The sequence below is a fragment of the Etheostoma spectabile genome, chromosome 6, assembly GCF_008692095.1.
Source record: "Etheostoma spectabile isolate EspeVRDwgs_2016 chromosome 6, UIUC_Espe_1.0, whole genome shotgun sequence".
In the NCBI taxonomy this organism is placed as follows: Eukaryota; Metazoa; Chordata; class Actinopteri; order Perciformes; family Percidae; genus Etheostoma; species Etheostoma spectabile.
Window position 1 is genome coordinate 2,526,813 of NC_045738.1, and position 20,060 is coordinate 2,546,872.

Genomic DNA, 20,060 nt, shown 5'->3' on the forward strand with positions numbered 1-20,060 from the left:
ACACGCACACGCACACGCACACGCACACACACACACACACGCCACTCATGGGAAACAAAAATGGCTACATAGTTTATTTGCAGGGAGATGAATCTGGCTAAGAGTTTGTCCTCATTTAATCATTGTTTTTTATATGAAAGTTTACATTTAAATTAGATCTGGTTCCATTACTCCCATCATCTAACCTTGTACTTGTAAATTACAAATGCAGAGTTCCCATATACCCAATACATAAACAATTATATATATATGCATCTGTGGTTATAACCGTACATGTCTCCTCTTCTCATAGTCAACATTTTAAAATGTTTTGAGAATTAAGCCAAATTCTCTAGTTTTCCAATGACAGGCTTTAAGTGTATAGTAATATATTCACCTTTGCTTAATTAATTATACTGACTCAATTAGTAAACTAGCATCTTCGTAGCAATTTTGGATTGGAGGAATCTCTTTCACTTGCTGGTTAATTTGTGAGATTTGTCTGCTGAGACAACTATGATGATCTTTGGAGTCACACACTTGCATATCTTCATGGTAATGGTATCATTAGTGTTTGTCACAGGAAAAATGTGTTTACATATAATAAACGCCCAAGCATGCATGTACAAATTTGCAACATATACTTTAAACGCATGTGTAGACATTCAAACTTTGTAAAATCTACTAACATGCAAAGGTAAATCAGATTTGTATTTTCCTTCCTAATACTACTACCACTCAGTTGAACTCTGTGGGCTGATATCCCTGAGAACAGACCCACCAAGAGTCCACCAGATGCTCTCCACTGCATCTTCAGATGTTTGGTAATTTATCTGCAAGCAACCAACACGCTATCATAATTCAATCATTGCTCATTCATGCTACCGCAAAGAACATGATAGATTTATGACTGTGTGTGTGTGCCTGTGTCTCAGAATAGGATGGAGGGGAGGGGCTGTAGTACAACGGGAGTGATCCCAAAAGTCTGCACAGCTCCACATAGGCATGCCTGGGATTCCAGAGGTGTCACCAGGGGAGCAGCTTTAGTGTGGCCTTATCTTTCCCAGAAGAAGTCGTACAAACACACAAACGCACACAATTATCAGTTGTTGTGGTTGGAGACAAGATTTTAGGGGTGGAGGTGCATGGTGTATGAAAGCTCCAGGGGTTCGGCTAGCTGCTCTATAAACATGTAGACAATGCTGGAGAGGGCTTGGCACCAACAGCCATAGTCAGGGAGGGCGTGGAGTTGGGATGGGAGATTTGGGAGAGTTTAGAGACCACCCACTACATATTCTGGCAAAATTAGTCTGATGTTTTTCTCAAGGCCTTATCATACTGTATATGACAGAGAACGGTTAAAACATGACAAAGAAAAGAAATGTGAGAAGCTCCTTATTTTCCGATTCTATTCTATTCTATTTGACCTTTTTATTGTCTTTTCTCCCTGGGGTCTACAATAACACCCTCTCCCCATCTGTACAGCACCCGCCTGAACTTGCACTCAGATAGGCACAAAGATATAATCTTGTTGATGGGATTTTAGTAGATTTAATATCTCATCACATAACGATGCATTCACCAAATTACTTTCACTGCCATAATGCCACAACATAATCCACACTTTATTAGTGAATGCCCTCTGCATTAAACCCAATTGAAAATAGCTGATGTAGAATGTACAACAAACAAGGATAAACTGGCAAAACAGTCTTAAACACGATACGACGACTAAACAATAATATCAAACTGCTGAACTAGAGCAAGAGAACACTTTTTCTGCCCAAACTCTCTATAATTCTGTCAGAATCATAAAATAGAATAGTGTTTTTAAAATTAAAATTAAAAGAATTCTTTGCTTATATTCTACAAATTATACTGCTACTCATGTTTCACACATGAATGACAGACCTACCCAGGTCCAGCAGCCAGAACTTGCAGTTGTCAGAGTGTCCTCCCTGTGCTGAATCCATGGAGCAAAATGGGTTTAGAGACACTAAGGACTCAATTCCACGGGCCATGTCAAATATCACGCCCCTGGGATTCTGAATTTAAATATTCCCTCACAGCATATCCACAGATACAACTTTCAATTCCTATGCAAAACCTAAATATGTTTTAGCAACTGCGTCGCTGAAATCCCAAAGAGAGAAAGTGTAAAGTCCAGTGTGAGGAAAAAGAAAAAGTCAAATGCAGCATTAGAGAGTAGGATGTTTTCTCTCACTCTCTCTCTGTATCTCCTATCCTAGAGAGAGAGAGAGAGAGAGAGAGAGAGAGAGAGAGAGAGAGTGGGGATGAGGATACTGGGCAAGCCTCCACTGTGCCTCGCTGTTCCAAGGGGATGTCTGCAAACATGCAGCACATCTACCGTATTATCCTTTGTAGAAGCACCCACTCAGTTTGTGTGGGTGGTTGCATATTTTACAAGCATTAGGATGTATACAAGTTGTGCAGTATGCTTAGAACAAATATAGACTTGGTTATGAAATCCAAGAGTACAGGAAAATAGTCACTGGAAAACATTTAGTAGATGGTTAGAAATTTCAGTTTTTCTGAACTTCGGAATCTCCAATTTTCTTTTTCTTTTTTAAAGTCTGAGTTTTTTATTGCTACTTATTCTATATATTTTACACTCTGTTACAACTAGGCATCTTCAATAGATCTGAAACAGTGTGCTCCGGAGTAGCTATGCAGGCTAAATGCACAAAGATCTCCCTGTTTAACTGTGTGTGTGTTTGTCTCCCTAGGTTCTAAACACACTCTCTCCTGTAAGAACACGCACACACTTGTACATACACTGGCCTGCTTCTTAAAGAGTCCTTTTTATTACTAACAATGTTATTAAGTGTGTACCAAATTAGTATTTATTTCGTTATGTCAACCTGCATGCTTTGGTAAACGGGGGAATTCCAGTAATCAAACTGAAAATGTGATTAGTGTGTAAGGGAAAGTGGTCTAAACTTAATTTCAACAGGAATGTGTAGGTTTGCACAGGTTTCAGCAGCTAGCTGAGCAACACAGGACTTAAGAGTGAACTACTGTTATACTCACATTCACATATTCTCACATATGTGTGAATGAGAGAATAACAGTAGTTCACATCTTAATCTGACCAGACAACCAGCTGCCAGCTATTCACTTTGCGGGCTAATCCTACTGTATGTGAACCATTGAATCAACTCTATTCTGTTATTCCAGACACAGACATTGTCCCCCAACAGTTAATTATTCCTGCTTGAGAGACACAGCAAGGGGGAGATTTCCCGGAGAGCACTAATCCGCTAAACTGCCACCCTTCCACAACTTTTGACAAAGTGGCCTATATGGTTGGTCAGTAAATACAAAAGGCTGACAAAGTAGCAAAGACGTTTTTTGTCATCCTTGTCTTTCTCATCCTCAGCAACAGTCTTTATTAACCACAGAAACCCCATGCAGTGAGACGCTCCTTTTCATCACTCCTACTGGCCACACAAACACACAGATAAAAACAGTGAGGGCTGGTTAGGCGCAACCAAAGGACCAAGGAAAGCCAGATAAAACAAGAGGCTGCATAAGCGAGAAAAGAGAGGAGAAACAGTGAAGCTGCAGTCAAGCAAGTAGTTGGGAAATTCTACCCTTCTTCAACACTTTGCTAGTAAATCATTCAGCTAATTCCAAAGTTGTGAGCACCTGTTTGTATAATCCGAGTATCCTATAATTTTAAATGCAAATGCAAACCTTTCTCATACAGGGCTGCCAGCAAAATATGTGTATGCTTTATTACCATAGAAACAAGCAGCTCTCACCCACTCTTTCAGTTCAAAGAGGGAAAGTCACAAGTAGAAACCTTTGTCAAGACATGATACCAGCAGCTCATATCTCAACCGACAAGTGTCGAATGAGGGTCAGGTCTGTGTATAGAGTCCTTCTGTTAGCAATATTTATTCTTTGTTCAGCAACACTGTCCAGATTAAGATATCCAAGTTTATTTTGGTCATAAGAGAAATCTTACAAATCTAAATATACAGTATGTATGTATGTATGTATGTATGTATGTATGTATGTATGTATGTATGTATGTATGTGTATGTGTGTATGCATGTATGTATGTTTGTGTGTATGTGTGTATGTATGGTATAAGTAAATATAGTAAACACAGTACCTATTTATCTATCTAGAAGAGAGAACGATAGAGAGAGAGAGAGAGATGAGATCAAGACCAATGCCTTACATATCCCAGGTGCAGTGCAGAGAGATACAATTTCATTAAAATGGCTGCATTAGCCTAGGCTGAGTGAGAAACAGTAAGACAGCAGATGTCATTGCATCATATCAGAGTGGAAAACAGTTTACCCAATGAAGGAACCAGTCACCATCACAAAGCACATCCAACAACAGTGCACAAGAATATAGAACTTGATAGCACCAGGGTCTGACATGATCTACACAGTAACCTGAAGCAGCTATTCTGACTTTGTCAAAGAACTTGAACCAAATGCATACTCAGGGAGTCCCAGTCTCAGTCAAGGTTGACTTTCAAGCATGAAAGTATCAAAAGGATAGTATGAAGTCAACAAGACACAGCCATCATGATCTAGCTTTCACTCCAAGGCATTACTGTTATTAAGCAAAATATGTTATATTGGATACTAAAAGCAGGCTATAACCCTTTATCACTATTAAGAATTGGTGGACATTCCAACAGTAATCTGTTGTGTTGGTAATTATGAGTTAATTTGCTGGCAGGGCATGATTTAACAGTAAGTAACCAGAGCTGGTGTGATGGTAAAGCACACACATAGACTGTGGAAAAAAACATTGGTAACCACATTGTGGACTGGTCTTAATAAAACTCTTTGGGTTCTAAACAGATGCAGATTCTGACATCATTTCTTTCAGGGTTGCATCTTCACAAGGCAGTTTCATATTTCATGTTTGTTATAATCAAGGCCATGCTATTGCATGTTGAAGACAATATAAGGAATACTGGCAGTGACACAATCTGTGGAGTGCTGGGAATTTAAAGGTTGAAATTATTTTGAGATAATTAAAAGAGAGCTGTGCTTCAAGCGGTTCTTCCAAAGTTGCATAGCAACACCTAGAAATACACATACATGCTTTCCCAAGCAACTGTTTGGTGAGAAGTGAAGGTTCTGCAGCTCACCAATGAAATGTTTCCAAACACATCCGATTAGCTTTCCTAAATGTTCCAAGTCTCCATATGTGCATGGATGTGACAAGGAGTTGGGTGTGATAAGATTCTGCAGGCCAACTACGCCATTTTCAAACATGAACTACATCCAATTAGCTTTTCCTAATGTTCTGATGTGTCCAGATGTTCCTCAATATGACAAAATAACTCTCACTCCACCGGCCAGTGTGTATGAAAACGTTGTCATCCTACCTTTGTGGTTAAAGAGCCCCTCCATCTCCATGGAGGACCTGGAGTGAGCGATACATAGCATGGAGCAGGGTACGATGCCCTCCTGGGCTGGAGAGCGATCTGTGGTCCTCACCAGGCACCAGTCTGGCTTGTCGTGAAGTCGCTCCAGAACCTCCACAGTCTGGCCTCGCCGCACCGTCAGCTCCCCGCTGCTACTGCCATTACTGGCAATAAAGTCATGGATCACCACTGTCAACTCACAGCCACCGGACAGCTGAAAAGGAAGAAAGATGTGAAAACCTATTAAACAAATGCTGATATTTGTTCAATTTAGTTCTACTGTTCACATGCTTGCACAAAGCATGAATGCAAGTTCCACATGCTATTTGTGAGGATAAATTGTATCCAACAAGTGATAAAACAAAATCACAAGCAACTAAATACAGTTAGCATGTACCTGTATGTAGTAATAAACTGGGATTTGATTGTTGCTATATTGACTAACGAGGGAGGAGAATCCTCTTGGAAAACATTGATTTTTCAAGCTACCGTTTATACTGTACGTATCACGTCCAGCCTGAACGGATTACCAGCACACAGGACAATCCAGTGTTGTATCCCTGCAAGCTCCACTATAGATGGTAAATTTCAGTTTTTAAAAATATACAACATAAGAACCTGGTACTATAAGCTAATGCAAACAACCATGGCCATTCAGCAGTGGTGGTATGTAACTAAAGTACATTTACTTAAATATTCTACAACAAATATGAGGTGTACTTTATTTTCTTCTCATGTCACTTTAAACTTCTTCTCTCAATTTGTTTAATTAAGTAAAGGATCTGAATACTTCCTACATTACTGTCATTCAGTAAAATTACTTCTGCCATCACCAAATGGGATGAATGGGCTCTCAGGGAAAAAAAAGCAAATATTCCCATACAAAATCCTTTGATAACAGCACAAGTACTCCAGCTGCACTGTACAGTTAAAGTTCACATCCACTGATGATTGTTGACTCATTCCAGCATAACTGAACAAAACGTCAGTCTGACGATCTGATTTCTTATTGTCTGGGAAAAAGTTAAAATAAATTGTCTTTATTGAACTTGCAAATGCGAATAAACATCACATATGTCCAAACATCTGTAACTTGTCTTCTGCTGTACTTAGCAACAGACCTAATTAGGTATTCTGTATAATTCTGTATTTTATGGTAAATGTCCAAGAAAACGTTATAGCAAAGAATTTTGAGTCATAAAACCTTAAATGATTCTAATCACCTTGTGAGCATTTATACTAAATATGACATAATGGCAGATGAGAAACATCTTATACTATTAGACACAGTTAAAAATATCCACATACCCAGCAGACTAAAAATCATCCACACATATCATGCTTTACACATCCCAGGTTTACTGCTGCTTAAATTAGACATGTGTTTCCTATTTCTAGTGTTGAAATGTATAGTGTTGCAAGTGTATTGTGTCCTTTCTATCTGACATAAATTGCACTGATCATTACAAAGATGTTCACTGTTAAAATGTCACAGTAGAGCTTTTTTCTTGTCTTGTTTTCAAATACTGCAAATCACAGAATATTTAACATACCCTTTGATAGTGTGGTAAAGCCAGAGAGCTAAGGAGTTGTGAAACGGGATGTGAGATCCTGTCCTCCAGCTTCTCCATTGTTTTCCACTCCCTCATTGCAAGAGAAGTCCCAAAGAGCAAGAAATCTTTACAGCACTCTTTTTTTTTTTACAGTTATCCCCTGAACATGTCCTTAATCACAACAGTAAGTTGCTCACTAGGTAAGCATAAACTGTCTGGAAAACAGTGCAATTGATTTAACTTGTTATGGAATATTTCCCCTGGGAAAACAGCCCAAGATAATTACAATCCTGAACCATAATAACATCACAAGGCCAAAAGAAAAGTTGCTGCCATCCACGGTCAACAGCACTCCTCTGTGGGTCCTTACAATCTGACTAATGAAGCTTAAACGAATCCCTGTTGCGTGGCGCTTCCCCAGAGTGAAGCAGTTAATCCATTCTTGTCTTTAAACAAGTGTCGCCACAATTTAGCTCGCTAATGTCCATTGATAAACAAAACCAACTCCAGAAAATTAGAAGAAAAGAAAATTGCGGGAATATTTCTACGAAGATTGATAGCTGTAAGGACTTAAAACTATTGTGCTCTCCTGTCTGGCATACAGACGAGTATCCTCTGTGAAGAGAGCGTGGGAGGCTGAAGAAGCTGCTGACACACAAGTCAGTCACTAAATCAGAGACACACACAGGAACATGGACACACACACACTAACACAAACGCACCACTGTCACTGCCTTTTGAATGAGAGGTCTCACAGAGAGTCCTCACAGAGAGAGAAGCATTCAAAAACTGAGATTGAAATGCAAAATTCGTAGTCAGTTAGTTCATAGTTATTGTGTGTTTGAAATGTTTATGCTTGTATGTATGCACTTAACTGACGGAACAATGACAAATTACCTAGTGTGATAGTTTTGAAACACACGTGAACATAAGCACGCACGCACACACACATGCACTCACGCACACACACACACACCCAGCTCACCTCCTCACCTTTACAAATTGGTTTTATGCCACATGAGACAACCACAGAGCTGTGCTTTGTGCTAACAGGGAACAGTGACAGTGAACACGCTAAGCTAATTTTCTAATTTTCCTGATTACAGAAATGTCTACTGCTACAGTTTATAAATAATTTCACTTAAAAGTATGGGAATATTTTTGTATCTATGTGTGCTGGTTTGTGTGTGTGTGTGTGTTTGTGTGTGGTTTTATCTTGTAATAGCACCACAGAAGGCCTTTCCTCCTACGCTCAGTATGAGCAACTGTAAAGCTAACAAACACACGCGTGCACGCGTGCGCACACACACACACACACACACACACACACACACACACACACACACACACACACACACAAACACACTCTGCTCTGTCAGATGGACTGTTTCTTACTCCTAACACAATTAAACACTTTCACAGGAAACAACTTGAGAAGAATTTCCTGCATCTAACCAGGTTGCAGCTTCTGGTGTGTGGTGGCATAATAAGAACCAATGACAGATTAGCTACATACTGACGGACTTAACTGAATAATGTGGCATGGAAATGGAAAGGAAAACATTTAAATTAATTTGTGTATCACTAAAGTCCTATACATTATGGAGCCTGGGTATTGTGTGTGTGGTCCTACCTTATCACTGTCCAGCGTGTTCTGGGATGTACGTGAGGCGATGGAGATGGTATCTGGTTGGCTGCTGGCATCTCCCTGGCTGTCCAGCTCCTCTCCGTCCCTGCAGACAGACATTATCATTACTGTCATCTATTATTACTATTATTAATAATACTTAAGTTTTATATATCTTTTCTATAGCTATTATATTGATTATTGAGTTGATATACTGTGCTTGCTCTGTAGTGCCACTTTTGTTTTTCTGCAGTGTTTTAAATGTCATGATTGCAAAACTGATTAACATTGTTTTTACATTTACTAGTGTATTTATTTTCAAAAATTTGTTACACATACAAAATACATTTACAGGATACTGGACACACTGTGTTAATACACTGTTTAGTTACCGTCTGCCTTTATGTTTAGCTGTGGTGGCTTTAGGGATGTGGATGGGCTCCTTTAGAGCTCCACGTAGGTGGACAGTTCGCTCCTGGATGACCTCCCGAATGTGTTTGATCCAGTCCTGCTTGTTCTCAATACTAGAAGCCTGGGACACAACACATGATTGGGTCAGACAAAGGTTAAGTTTAAAGGTTCTAGTACGTACAGGTATTATGTCAGTAGAGTAGCCAGTTCTTTATATCTTCTGCTCTTTCCTATACAGACACAAACAGAACATTAAATCAACAACTCAAGATGTGAACAGCGGAGAAAAATAAAAGCTGTTGCCCTGTTCACTTGGCCTGAATGAATTAATTGTTGACCCATAATACCGTATCAGGTCTAATTTAGCAATTATATAGTTTTCTCTGATCCCATGATTGCTTTGATCCCTGCAATCTTGTACTTGAATCAAATGCCCATATTCAGACACAAAGTGAAATGACGACAACTGTGTCACCTATACTCCACTTAGGGTTCCACAGAAAGAAGCTTATTATCAGCCTTCTATTTATTAATATCACTGAGCCAAAGCAACACTGTATTTAACATATAAGTATTCTTGTCTGTGTCTTCCTTCCCTTAGCAACAATCAGCACCAAGGCTGCAGTTACATAAGACAAAGATTAAGATGGTCATCAGAAGTTATGTAATAAGACAGATAGCTGTACAGCACATATTTAGACATTAAACATTCTCATATATCCACCAAGTGTTTGTCTTTCTCTCTCTGTCAGTCTCAAAAACAAACACATTTACATCTACACACACTCGGCGTAAAACATTGCTTCTGACTCACTGCGTGAGAACTACCAAGTTGCAAGTGAGTTTGGATTTTGACCCATCAGCTGCTATGCTAATGTTTCTGTGTGATTAGTAGCATAAAGTAACACTTAGGAAGTGAACTTTCTTGGGGATTATGTAGGAATTAGATCAGATACTGTTATAAAATATTTAAAAGAAGAAAAAGCTGTTCATTTAAATTTACATTGGTAATGTAAATATGATTGCAGAGATCAAACACCATTATCTTCACCATTAAAATCAACATCTTGATACCTTGAGAACGATCTTGTTGTCTGAAGTCGGGGTTCTGCCCACCCACAGGGCAAACTTACAAGGATCACCTTCCACATGTTCTGTCACTCCAAGCTCTGATGTCTGAGGGGGTGAATAACAAAGATTACATACAACAATACATTTTGTACTGTATATACATGATATTCTAATAATTCCATTACAATTTGCAACCCGAATAAAAACAATGTGTGTCATCCAGTCTTCCAGCTGACCCAAAAACCAAGGATCAATCCTGAACCATCCGGGTCTTTAGTTCACACTTTTGGGCCAGACTCAGGGCCCTATTTTAACAATCAAAGTGCAGGGTGTGAAGCGCATGGCACAGGTGCCTTTAGGGCGTGTCTAAATCCATTATTGCTAGTTTGAGGGCAGAAAAAAGGTCCGTGCGCTGGGCGCATGGTTTAAAAGGGTGTCTTCATTAATTCATAGGTGTGTTTTGCAATCAACATGCAATCAACCAATCAGAGTTTCATCTCCAATTCCCTTTAAGAACCAGGCGCTTTTGCTATAATGATGGCGGATTTACACCGTCATATTTTTAAGAGTAGCATTTTTAGTTTGTGTGCTCCTGCGCTTCCCTGCGTCTGTGCCAAGCATAGTGTGGGCGTGCTGTACACGAGCTTAGGCACATTTTACTAATTTGCTGTTAAAATAACAATGAAATGCTGCATTACTGACTTTAGACCAGGTTTTTGTTGTTCAATGGCGCAATCACTTCCCGCTGCCTCAAGATAGCAATATGGCAATAATTCACCTGAGCACACCTCCCAGTAAGACCAGCACGTCCATTGCCGTAAGATGGGAGCAGGTGCATTTGCTATTTAAACAACGTGGGCGCTGGACAGGAAATTAACAACTGCGTCGGTGTTAAACTACCCAAGACACTTGCTTTGCGCTGCACTGAGATGCACTGCGACAGTTGCAAGATATGGATATATGGATGTATTGAATTGATATATCTTTAATTTGATTTGACCCAATAAAACCTGACCCAAGGAAGAGTCTGATAACATGAGCAATACAAGCTGCAATCAGGACACATCATTTTACAACTACATTGACATCAAACAGTACATTACTTACAAAGAGCTTGCTCTTGTAGAGGTACTTGCTGCGCCCGTTGGAGTCTTTGACTTCTTTGCTAAGGACCAGGGACATCTCAAAGAGGAAGAGGTGTCGGTCGCGACCCTTCCGGATCAGAGTCTTGGGATCCCATACCTGGAAGGACTCCTGAAGTATCAACTCTCCCTGGGAGTCTATGTTACCATCAAACCCTGGGGAAGTAAAGGCAGAGGATGAAAAGAGCCATTTAGGGGTGTTTGCATGTGTGTACAGTATGTACAAACATGTCAGTGGGTGGGAAATGGAGGGAGGTTTAATGAAGTACTGCTGACTGAGTGCTGAGTAATTTGCGCTAAATGTAAGTGATTAGATTTACAAAAGTAAAGTAAAAGTTCAATTAATCTGAATCATCAGAACCTTAGATCACAAATGGTGAACAATTGTACAGGTGACTATAAAAAAAAAAAATAGTTCCATTAACAGCGTGTGTATGTGAGGGGTTTGCTCAGTGTATACCCACCATCCAGCATAGAGAGGTGCATGGCATCATTGGCTCTCTTGGGGACACTGAGCATGACTTCAAGACCATCCTTTATCTCACCTTTACCCTCCTCACAGCATGTCAACAACTCCTTCAACAGAAGAACACAAACATTTAAACATTTAAAAGAAGAAGAAAAGAACACATTCATGTTCCTACTGTATGCCTCGTTTTGCCTGCACAAAGTGAGTAAGGCTAACCCAGATATTCTTCCATTTCCTTTTATTTTAAGGCATGTTGTACCTTGAGAAGGAGCTGGTATTTAGTGATTCTCTGGACTGGTTTGATCAGATAAGAGGAGATGGAGTTGGCCAGGCGATGTCTTTGCTGGATTTCCTTCAAATCAAAATAGGAAAACAGACATGTCTTACAGAGTCTACATTCTTTGTTATTCTAACTAATGTACTATACAGACAAGCCTTAAGAGTTGTATTACAAAATGGAAAAAATCAATAAAATATCACTCATTCTGACTCGATTATCACAGCTTATAACAAAATAACTGGGCCAACACTACAAAATATTCTGCACTAGTTATTTATTTATTACTCTGTCCATTTTACCGTAAACCTATGCAATATGTCATCTCATATTCATCTGTTTAATCATCTGTATATCAGTACACCTATTCTCCCCACGTGTAAATAATGACATATAGAATTTGCCTTTTCATATTTGCATGTATATCCATCTGTTTATATATTCTTCCCACCTGTAACTACAAAATGCAATTGTAGTGTACATATGTCCGTTATAAATTTCTTCTCTCTTCTATTTCCTATTTTTTATTCTTTTTTTTGTTTTTTTTTAATCCTATTTATATTTAATGTGTATTTTTGTTATTTGTTGTGCTGCACTGAGCTGTTGTGACAAGTAAATTTCTCCATTGTGGGATCAATGAAGTCTATCTTATCTTATTTTAGTTTAGCTTATTATAGACCAAGCAGTATTGGTAGTTACTTACATCAAAGTAGGGTCCAGCATGTTCCAGGATGAGCTGAGTGGAGTCAGGCTTGTTCTTACAGTAGTTCACATACATCTGGAACTTATCAGCCTGAGCAGGAGAAATAAAACTAGTGCTTTAATAACAAATCATCAGTAGTCTTGGATGCATACTTTATAGGTCTATTGTATTTGTATACATTTTGTTATTTGAACTAAAAATGGACCTAGTCACATAGAAGAAAAGATATAGCCAAGGAACAAAAATACAAACTGAAATATAAAAGCAACAACTCTTAGATCTCTTACCCAAGTCACGAAACAATGGCCGACATCCTCTGGAAGTTGCTCATACTTCTCCAACTCCTTCAGGAAGATACTGTACAAAGACAGAAAGTTTCAAATGAGGAACGATCAAAACACACGCTGAGAAACACATATGTGTACCACTTCTGAAAAATAAATTTAAACTTAAAATGTATAATCTTAAACCAAATTAGCAGATGTTGATGGTAAAGAATACAGAATCTTGCAGATCAAGCTCTACTGACTTGTGATGAAACTCGTAGAGGTCCTGCATGTTCCCAAAGATGATGTGTTCCTTGTTGACAATTCCAGGAGGAATCTCCTCCACACCACTGGTCATCTCCCACAGGTATGTCTGCACGCACACACACACACACACACACGCAAAATGAATTGAATAGAAATCTCTCTTTACCAACTTGTCGGATGTAAGAGCGTCTGATCATCACATTACATATTTATATACATACATATATGTATATATATATACATATATGTATATATATATATATATATATATATGTTTTAAGAAATATGCTCATAAGAACAAAATATTAAAACAAACATTTTAAAAGTTATAGCAGAGGCAATGAAGCTACATTTGACAACAGTCATATTACTACAAGTCAGAGAACACCTAATTGTGTAAAAAAATGAAAATTATGTAAACAAGGTTACGAAAGTAGGTAAATGTTGATGGCTCTGTGTGTGTTGGCTCCAATACTTACATCCATACACTCCCGTAGGTCTCTGACGTAGGCTTTCTCTGTTTGAATCAGCTCAGCCATTATAAATCTGAAAGGACATGCACATTCGGAGAGGAGACACTGGTGAACATGGTCAGGTGCTGTAGTTAAAACAAACATAAATAAATATAAAAAACCTGTGGTGATGACTAGTATGTAGAAAAGAAAAGAAAAACACTAAGCATTTGTTTGTGTTGAGCTAATTACCCCATAAACCCTTGAATTAACAAAGATATTTTATACAGCATCAGGAACACCCAAACATCTCGTGATAAATGCTTATAAGGGACATTTCTACTCTCCCTCCTCTCACTTGTACAATAAATGATATCTTCATTTGTTTACACACCTGATTGGATTCAACGATTTCAGTGTTTGCTATGCGCTCATGTTCTCAGGTTAATTTGACAGTAAACTACACGTTATCATTAACCAAAACTATTTCAAATGAAAGCCTGTCCGCAGCCATAAATTGTTAATCAGACTGAAAAATAATATGCTTTCATATGTTTGCAGGAAATTACTGAATTATTCATCCAGGCACTTTTCCAGGCCTGTGTAGGAAACCTGTGATGCTGAACATCGGGTGGGAATCGGGAGCGAGTGTGCCAAGAAAAATATCTGTTGCATTTACTCTTTCCTTCGCGCTGACTTCCTCTTCTCTTCGTTGAGTTCATGGGCAGCATCCCTCAACTTGACCTCTGACCCTGGAGCACTGGCTGGGATGATGTCCAGTTGCAGCTCTTTACTCTGAAAAGAAGACAGTGGCTTTCATGTCTGCGTATAACAGGCATGGTGGTGATTCACTAGTCAACACACCAATGTGTGACATATTTGCTTTCTCTTAGCACCAGTTCATTAAACTGAGCTGTTGGGAGATGGAGTTTATATAGGGACATGAGTGATCGACAGTCTCCAGTATCTATCTACATCCGACCACCTGCTGCAAGCTCCTTCTCTTGAAACTACAATACAATTAAAGCCAGGGGTTGGTTGTAGGATTACATTTATCACATAAAACATGATTTTGTTTTAATCTCACTCTAGAAAGGCTAGAGGCCAAGATTATATCATTATTACTAAAACCTGTGCCAGACATGGACTTTATCAGCATCTGTAACTCTCTATGGTCTTTCCTTATAGAGCTTCAATTCAAGGTTTAGGATAAAGCAAATTAATAGAGTTTGTAAAAAATGAAACATTAGGAAGGACAGAGATGATATCTGTATTCGTTTTTGATTGGTATCAATGGTGTGCACTCACAGCCTTGTTGGAGTCTGAAGAAATGCCAAGCGCAGTTTCCAGGCAGGTTCGGTATTTGTCCATGCGGAGAGAGAAGTCCCTGTAGCGCTTGTCCACTGAGGACACCCATTTTTTTATCTCCAGGGCATGGGCATGGCCCTTGTCACAAAACCCATCCGCCAGCTGGATCAACAGCTTTACTCGCTCTTTGGTTTGCTGTCAATAGAGAGACATTTAGGGAGGGGACAGAGAGAAAAGAGAGGTGGCCGCAGAGAGCCAGTGCCGGTGAAGGAAAGGTAGAGAGAAAGAGAGGGGGAGGGAGAGAGTTAGGAATCAGTGTGTTGCTTAATGGACACAATAGCTTATTCTCTAACACAATAACAGTGACACAGCAATGAGGACACGGGACAATACGCTGCCCTGGGAATGGGCCTCACAGAAGAGCGCAGGACTGTGCAGACATACACACAACGCAACACAACGAGAAGAGCAACAGGCACACAAATACAACACAAAGTATACAGTCACCATCATTCCCACCTTCTTCTACACAGTGATAGATCCCAAAAGATAATCATACCCACACACAGACACACACACAGACACACACACACACACACACACACACACACACACACACACACACACACACACACACGCACACACACACACACACACACACCTTTGCTGTGATCTGGAAGTCTTCGTGCTCTTTTAGCAGCTCCTGTGTGTGGTGAATGCTGGAGCCGGTGGATGTGTGTGTGGACAGGTAAAACTCCCCAGTGTCATGAATCCACTCCAGGGCCTGAGGACACGACCAATCACAAGTGAGTACATTTATACAATTTAACACAAGTCTAAAGACCCAGTACAAATATATACACTTGAAACTTATAAAACTACAATTAAATTACAATGTGTATTTTGTATACTTAAACTCACCATCCTTCCCTTCATACTCTCCTATCTAGTAGGACATTTGTTAAACTTTGAACTGATCAGGGTTTGAAATGCATAGCATTTTCCACTGTTAAGTTTAACTTCACAAATCCATTTTACATTCCGATCACATTCATGGTAATTCAGGATTAGGAAATGTGACATTCAATTTTTTTGAGAAAACAATATTGTACAGGAATTAGATATTTAACAATCTGTTACCACCTATTGAAAATGTAACAATTATAGCATTCAGTTTCCAAAGGTCCTATTTACAGTAGTTTCTATTCTTTTGTGTGTACTTTATAACTGGGCCTGCAGGCCTTGACCAGAAGTGGCAGAACTGGTCCAGTCCAACTGTGAGACCAGAAAGCATTTGGGCCGTGGGGATAATACCTATATCACCCTAGAATAGCCATGTCCTAGAAACATCTATGATGTCATCTGATTTTATGGGCTAAGCGCATTGCTGTGTGCCTTTGCTGTGCTATCCAAACACCACAAGAGGGAGCAATGTTTCCATATATAAACAGTGTTAGACCTGGTACACAAGGGCAGAGTTGAGAACTTAAACCCCACAGATTCTAATTTGCTTTGGCTTCTTGAAAATAAAGAGTTTCAAACTGTCAAAGTCATGTTTAAATAAAAACTCGACATGTCAGCTCAGTCTGTGGAGTGCTACTGAAAACAGGTATATCCAAACTCTGTCCATCTCAAAGGGATCTTTGAACAATATCTGATTGGAGACTTGTTTGACTGAGAAAAATTGAGTATTTTTCACTTAATCCATTATCATATTCTTCTTAAACACAGAAAATCTTTACAATACAAAAGTCAGTGGTTGAAATGTTCAGTACTGCCTGAGGAGTAAAAATGAAGGGTTGGAGACTAAATTTACTAGGCCACATAATGATAGCCGTCTTCAAGACTGTTATTGTTGTAAATGTCTGCCAGCTTATATAATTTCCAGTATATTTGAAATGTATCATTACCAAGAAAAATATCTGCTTGATTTAAAAAAAAGTATGTAAGCAAACTGAGACAGTTGGCTGATTTTTACAAACAGAAGCCAATCACTAACAGGTATGAAGCTTGTTTCTACTTACTCCGTCTGTAGTGAACTGACTGATACAATGTACCCATTTGCTCAGCATTTCTCCAAATTGGGCTTTTTGCAAATGCACACATAAACATTAGGACACACCTGTTTGGCGCTGCGTTCAAACACTACATATTGCTGGCACTGATCCAGCCTCCGCTTCCTCATGGTCCAGAAGTGGAGCACTCTGTTCTCTCTCTGCAGCAACTCGTTCAAGATATCTGATGATGCAACACAAGCACACAATATATTAATCAAGATGTTTATTACTGTACGTCAGCATTAAACAGGACAATATACCTAAAACCTGAATTTATAATTCTGTGAATAGAGAATAAAAAAACTGTTAAATGCAAAAGAGATAGCTACTTACTCTTAACCTGAGTCTCTGGAGCTTTAACATGGGACAACATGCCAGGCATGTTGACACTGTTCCTGTGCAGGTACTTCAAGAAGACATCAGCATTACGCCTGGCTAATGTACAGGCCTGCAAGTGTGCAGAATGAGAACAAATGTCACTTACAGGTTCAATAATATTATCCTTCTGAATAATTCAAACTTACCTTAGAGTCACACAAATAACAAGTGATTTGTCTTTTCTTAACTATACATAGAAATAACGCCTTTCCTACCTTGAGGAAGGCCTCTTTCTGCTCCAGATGTTTGCTGATCATGGGGGTGACGTGGTCTGAATCACTGTTCGGGCCCAGTTTATCAGCACCACCACACCAGTCCTCTTCTCTCTTATACTCCTGCTCCAGGCTTTCTAACACACTGCACACCTGAAACATAGATGATACAGCACATGAAACCACTATACAGTGAAACACTGAGCTTATCCTGTTCCAGTCTGTCATGCAACCTGTGAAACTATACATCCCAACTATACAAAAATGTTTTGGTTATACTTTGGCTTTTCAGGTCTAATGATGTTCACAAAGGAGAGTGTAGATTCCATTTATTGTCATTTTTGCCCAAACCCACCCATGTTCAAGATTATCACACACGCACCCACACGCACGCACAATAACAAGTACCTGTTCAGAGGTCTTGTAGAAGGCCACAGAAGCATTAACCAGCTTAAGTCGGTCCTCCATCTTGAGCATCAGCTGCTGCCAGTGGTCTGCCACCTTCAAGTGAAACATTAGAATAGAATACATCTTTTGTCATTATTTTCAACAATGCAACACAGTTTAGCAGCTCTAAAAAGTTACACCACAGACAAACAGAAATATACAAATACAACAAAAAAGAAAAAAATAAATAAATCACTTTACAACTTGCATCTTTAAAATAGCAACAATGCTACCTACATTAGTAGTCATGTTTCCATTTAGAGACGTATAAAAAGGTGAGAGAGCAATACCTTCTCTGCACAGTCTCTGATCATATCCATGTCATAATGGTTTGCCTGGAGTAAGGCCTCAGCCTTCTGCTGTACCTGCAACGCACTCTGATGGGTTTTCTGCATGGGGGTGAGATTAAAAAAACAATGAAATAAAGAGTTATATGAATCTCTATATCACAATGATTGTTTTGAAAGTATAGCCCCAGCACCCTATTGGATCCTGTAGGGCAGTTTGGTGGAAAGTTGAAGGCTGGGGAGCAACAGAGGAAAGGCTAAATAAATAAAAGTAGCGTCTGATTATAGCTGTGTCATAAAGATTGCCCTGGAGTGAGCATTCTGGAGAGGAAATGAGATAAGGAAGTAAAAAAACGACAGTATCTGAGGATTTTTGTGGCATAACAGAAAGCCTGAGAATAAGGCTTTTGCTCTTGCTGGACTGGAGAAGGAGATAAAGGAAGAATGAAGGGTTACCCGCCATCTTTGGTAATGTCTGCAGCACCTGCTGGGTACTTACTATTTTCTCACCCCACTGGAGCCATTGCAGGTTTCAGGGACTACAGTTATGGCATTGCTTGTTAAAATTCAAGTCCCACATCAGCAATAATCATAAACACAGCTTCCTTCTGAATATGCATTTTTGTGTATGTGTGTATGTGAGCTTTGGAGAAGTAGGTAAGGTACCGGCCTGCATTAAAATAAGCCAGGCCCGATAGAGTTCAAAGGAAATGCACCCTGCATAATCGGTAGTCAGGGCAGAAATGAAAAGAGGAAAAGTAAGCAGAGAGGGAATAAAGAGAGGTAGAGATATTAGTTATTTATAATTCCATTTCATGTGTGACTTGTGATGAGAAGGGAAGGTGGTGGAGACGCCTGAGGTGAGTTTCAGAAAGGTTGAAGGATGAAGGAAAACGGAGCAGAGAAGATGCAGAAGTGGGAAAAGATGAGGGGAAAAGGTAGATGAAAAATGGAGGTTAAAGAAATGAATGAAGAAAAATGATAATTGGGAAGAAAAGGAAAATAGGGATTAGGATATGTCTGAGAATAAAGAATGAAATAACAGAGTACAAAACACATGGACATCAACGTGTTGCTTCTAGGTTCTTTGTGAACAGAGAGGCTGAAAAGAGAGCAAAAAGAGAAAAGTTATGTATACATTTTTTATTTACCTCTATTGCATGTTGGAATTGTTCATGTTCCTTCTGCAGCTGTTCAGCTTCTTGTAAGGAACTGGCTGTGATCAGACCAGCGTTCAGCATGGACTCGCCATTACGGATCCAACCCAGCACCTAAAGCACACACAGCACATGCACAGATACAAAAATACTTTTGTTATTTACTCTTATTGTTTATTATATTTTAATTATTTGTACTACTTATGTATGGAGGACCAGGTCTACCATATTTAAAAATAAATACAGAAATAAATAAATGCTCAATAAATAAATAAGCATACAATTAATTGCCCCCAAAAATACAATAAACAAATAAATGTAGGTAGAAATTAAATTATACAGTGATACATAAATGTATATATCTCTTTTAATTAGCTTCTTTATTTATTCACCTTTGTAATAATTAACTTATTTATTTATTGTCCGTTATAATCTTCAACTTTATTATCTTATGCTATGAAGACTTAAATTAATTAATTTAAAAAGGTGTAACCTCTTGTCTTTGTATATAATCTCTTCAGCTACGCAGACCCATCCTCCCTCACACACACAGACAAACACAAAATCCCATTTGC

At 39.0% G+C, this 20,060-nt stretch overlaps 1 protein-coding gene across 9 annotated transcripts in view; it reads right to left on the reverse strand.

Moving 5' to 3' along the window:
• triob (trio Rho guanine nucleotide exchange factor b) overlaps nucleotides 1–20,060 on the reverse strand; it is a 121,418-nt gene that overhangs the window by 33,935 nt on the left and 67,423 nt on the right. For all 9 annotated transcript variants that reach the window (XR_004332295.1, XM_032517632.1, XM_032517635.1 and 6 more), the window contains 20 exons: nucleotides 19,480–19,599; nucleotides 18,332–18,430; nucleotides 18,003–18,095; nucleotides 17,598–17,747; nucleotides 17,338–17,452; nucleotides 17,070–17,185; nucleotides 15,609–15,731; nucleotides 14,948–15,142; nucleotides 14,319–14,434; nucleotides 13,667–13,733; nucleotides 13,184–13,293; nucleotides 12,942–13,011; nucleotides 12,655–12,744; nucleotides 11,934–12,026; nucleotides 11,670–11,781; nucleotides 11,171–11,361; nucleotides 10,067–10,168; nucleotides 8,974–9,113; nucleotides 8,588–8,687; nucleotides 5,363–5,615 (listed from right to left, as the gene is read on the reverse strand). Coding sequence is in view for 8 of the 9 variants with exons in the window: in XM_032517632.1 (XP_032373523.1) it covers nucleotides 5,363–5,615; nucleotides 8,588–8,687; nucleotides 8,974–9,113; nucleotides 10,067–10,168; nucleotides 11,171–11,361; nucleotides 11,670–11,781; nucleotides 11,934–12,026; nucleotides 12,655–12,744; nucleotides 12,942–13,011; nucleotides 13,184–13,293; nucleotides 13,667–13,733; nucleotides 14,319–14,434; nucleotides 14,948–15,142; nucleotides 15,609–15,731; nucleotides 17,070–17,185; nucleotides 17,338–17,452; nucleotides 17,598–17,747; nucleotides 18,003–18,095; nucleotides 18,332–18,430; nucleotides 19,480–19,599 (2,455 nt within the window). In the remaining variant the exon portion in view is untranslated. The remainder of the gene's footprint in view (nucleotides 1–5,362; nucleotides 5,616–8,587; nucleotides 8,688–8,973; nucleotides 9,114–10,066; nucleotides 10,169–11,170; nucleotides 11,362–11,669; nucleotides 11,782–11,933; nucleotides 12,027–12,654; nucleotides 12,745–12,941; nucleotides 13,012–13,183; nucleotides 13,294–13,666; nucleotides 13,734–14,318; nucleotides 14,435–14,947; nucleotides 15,143–15,608; nucleotides 15,732–17,069; nucleotides 17,186–17,337; nucleotides 17,453–17,597; nucleotides 17,748–18,002; nucleotides 18,096–18,331; nucleotides 18,431–19,479; nucleotides 19,600–20,060) is intronic.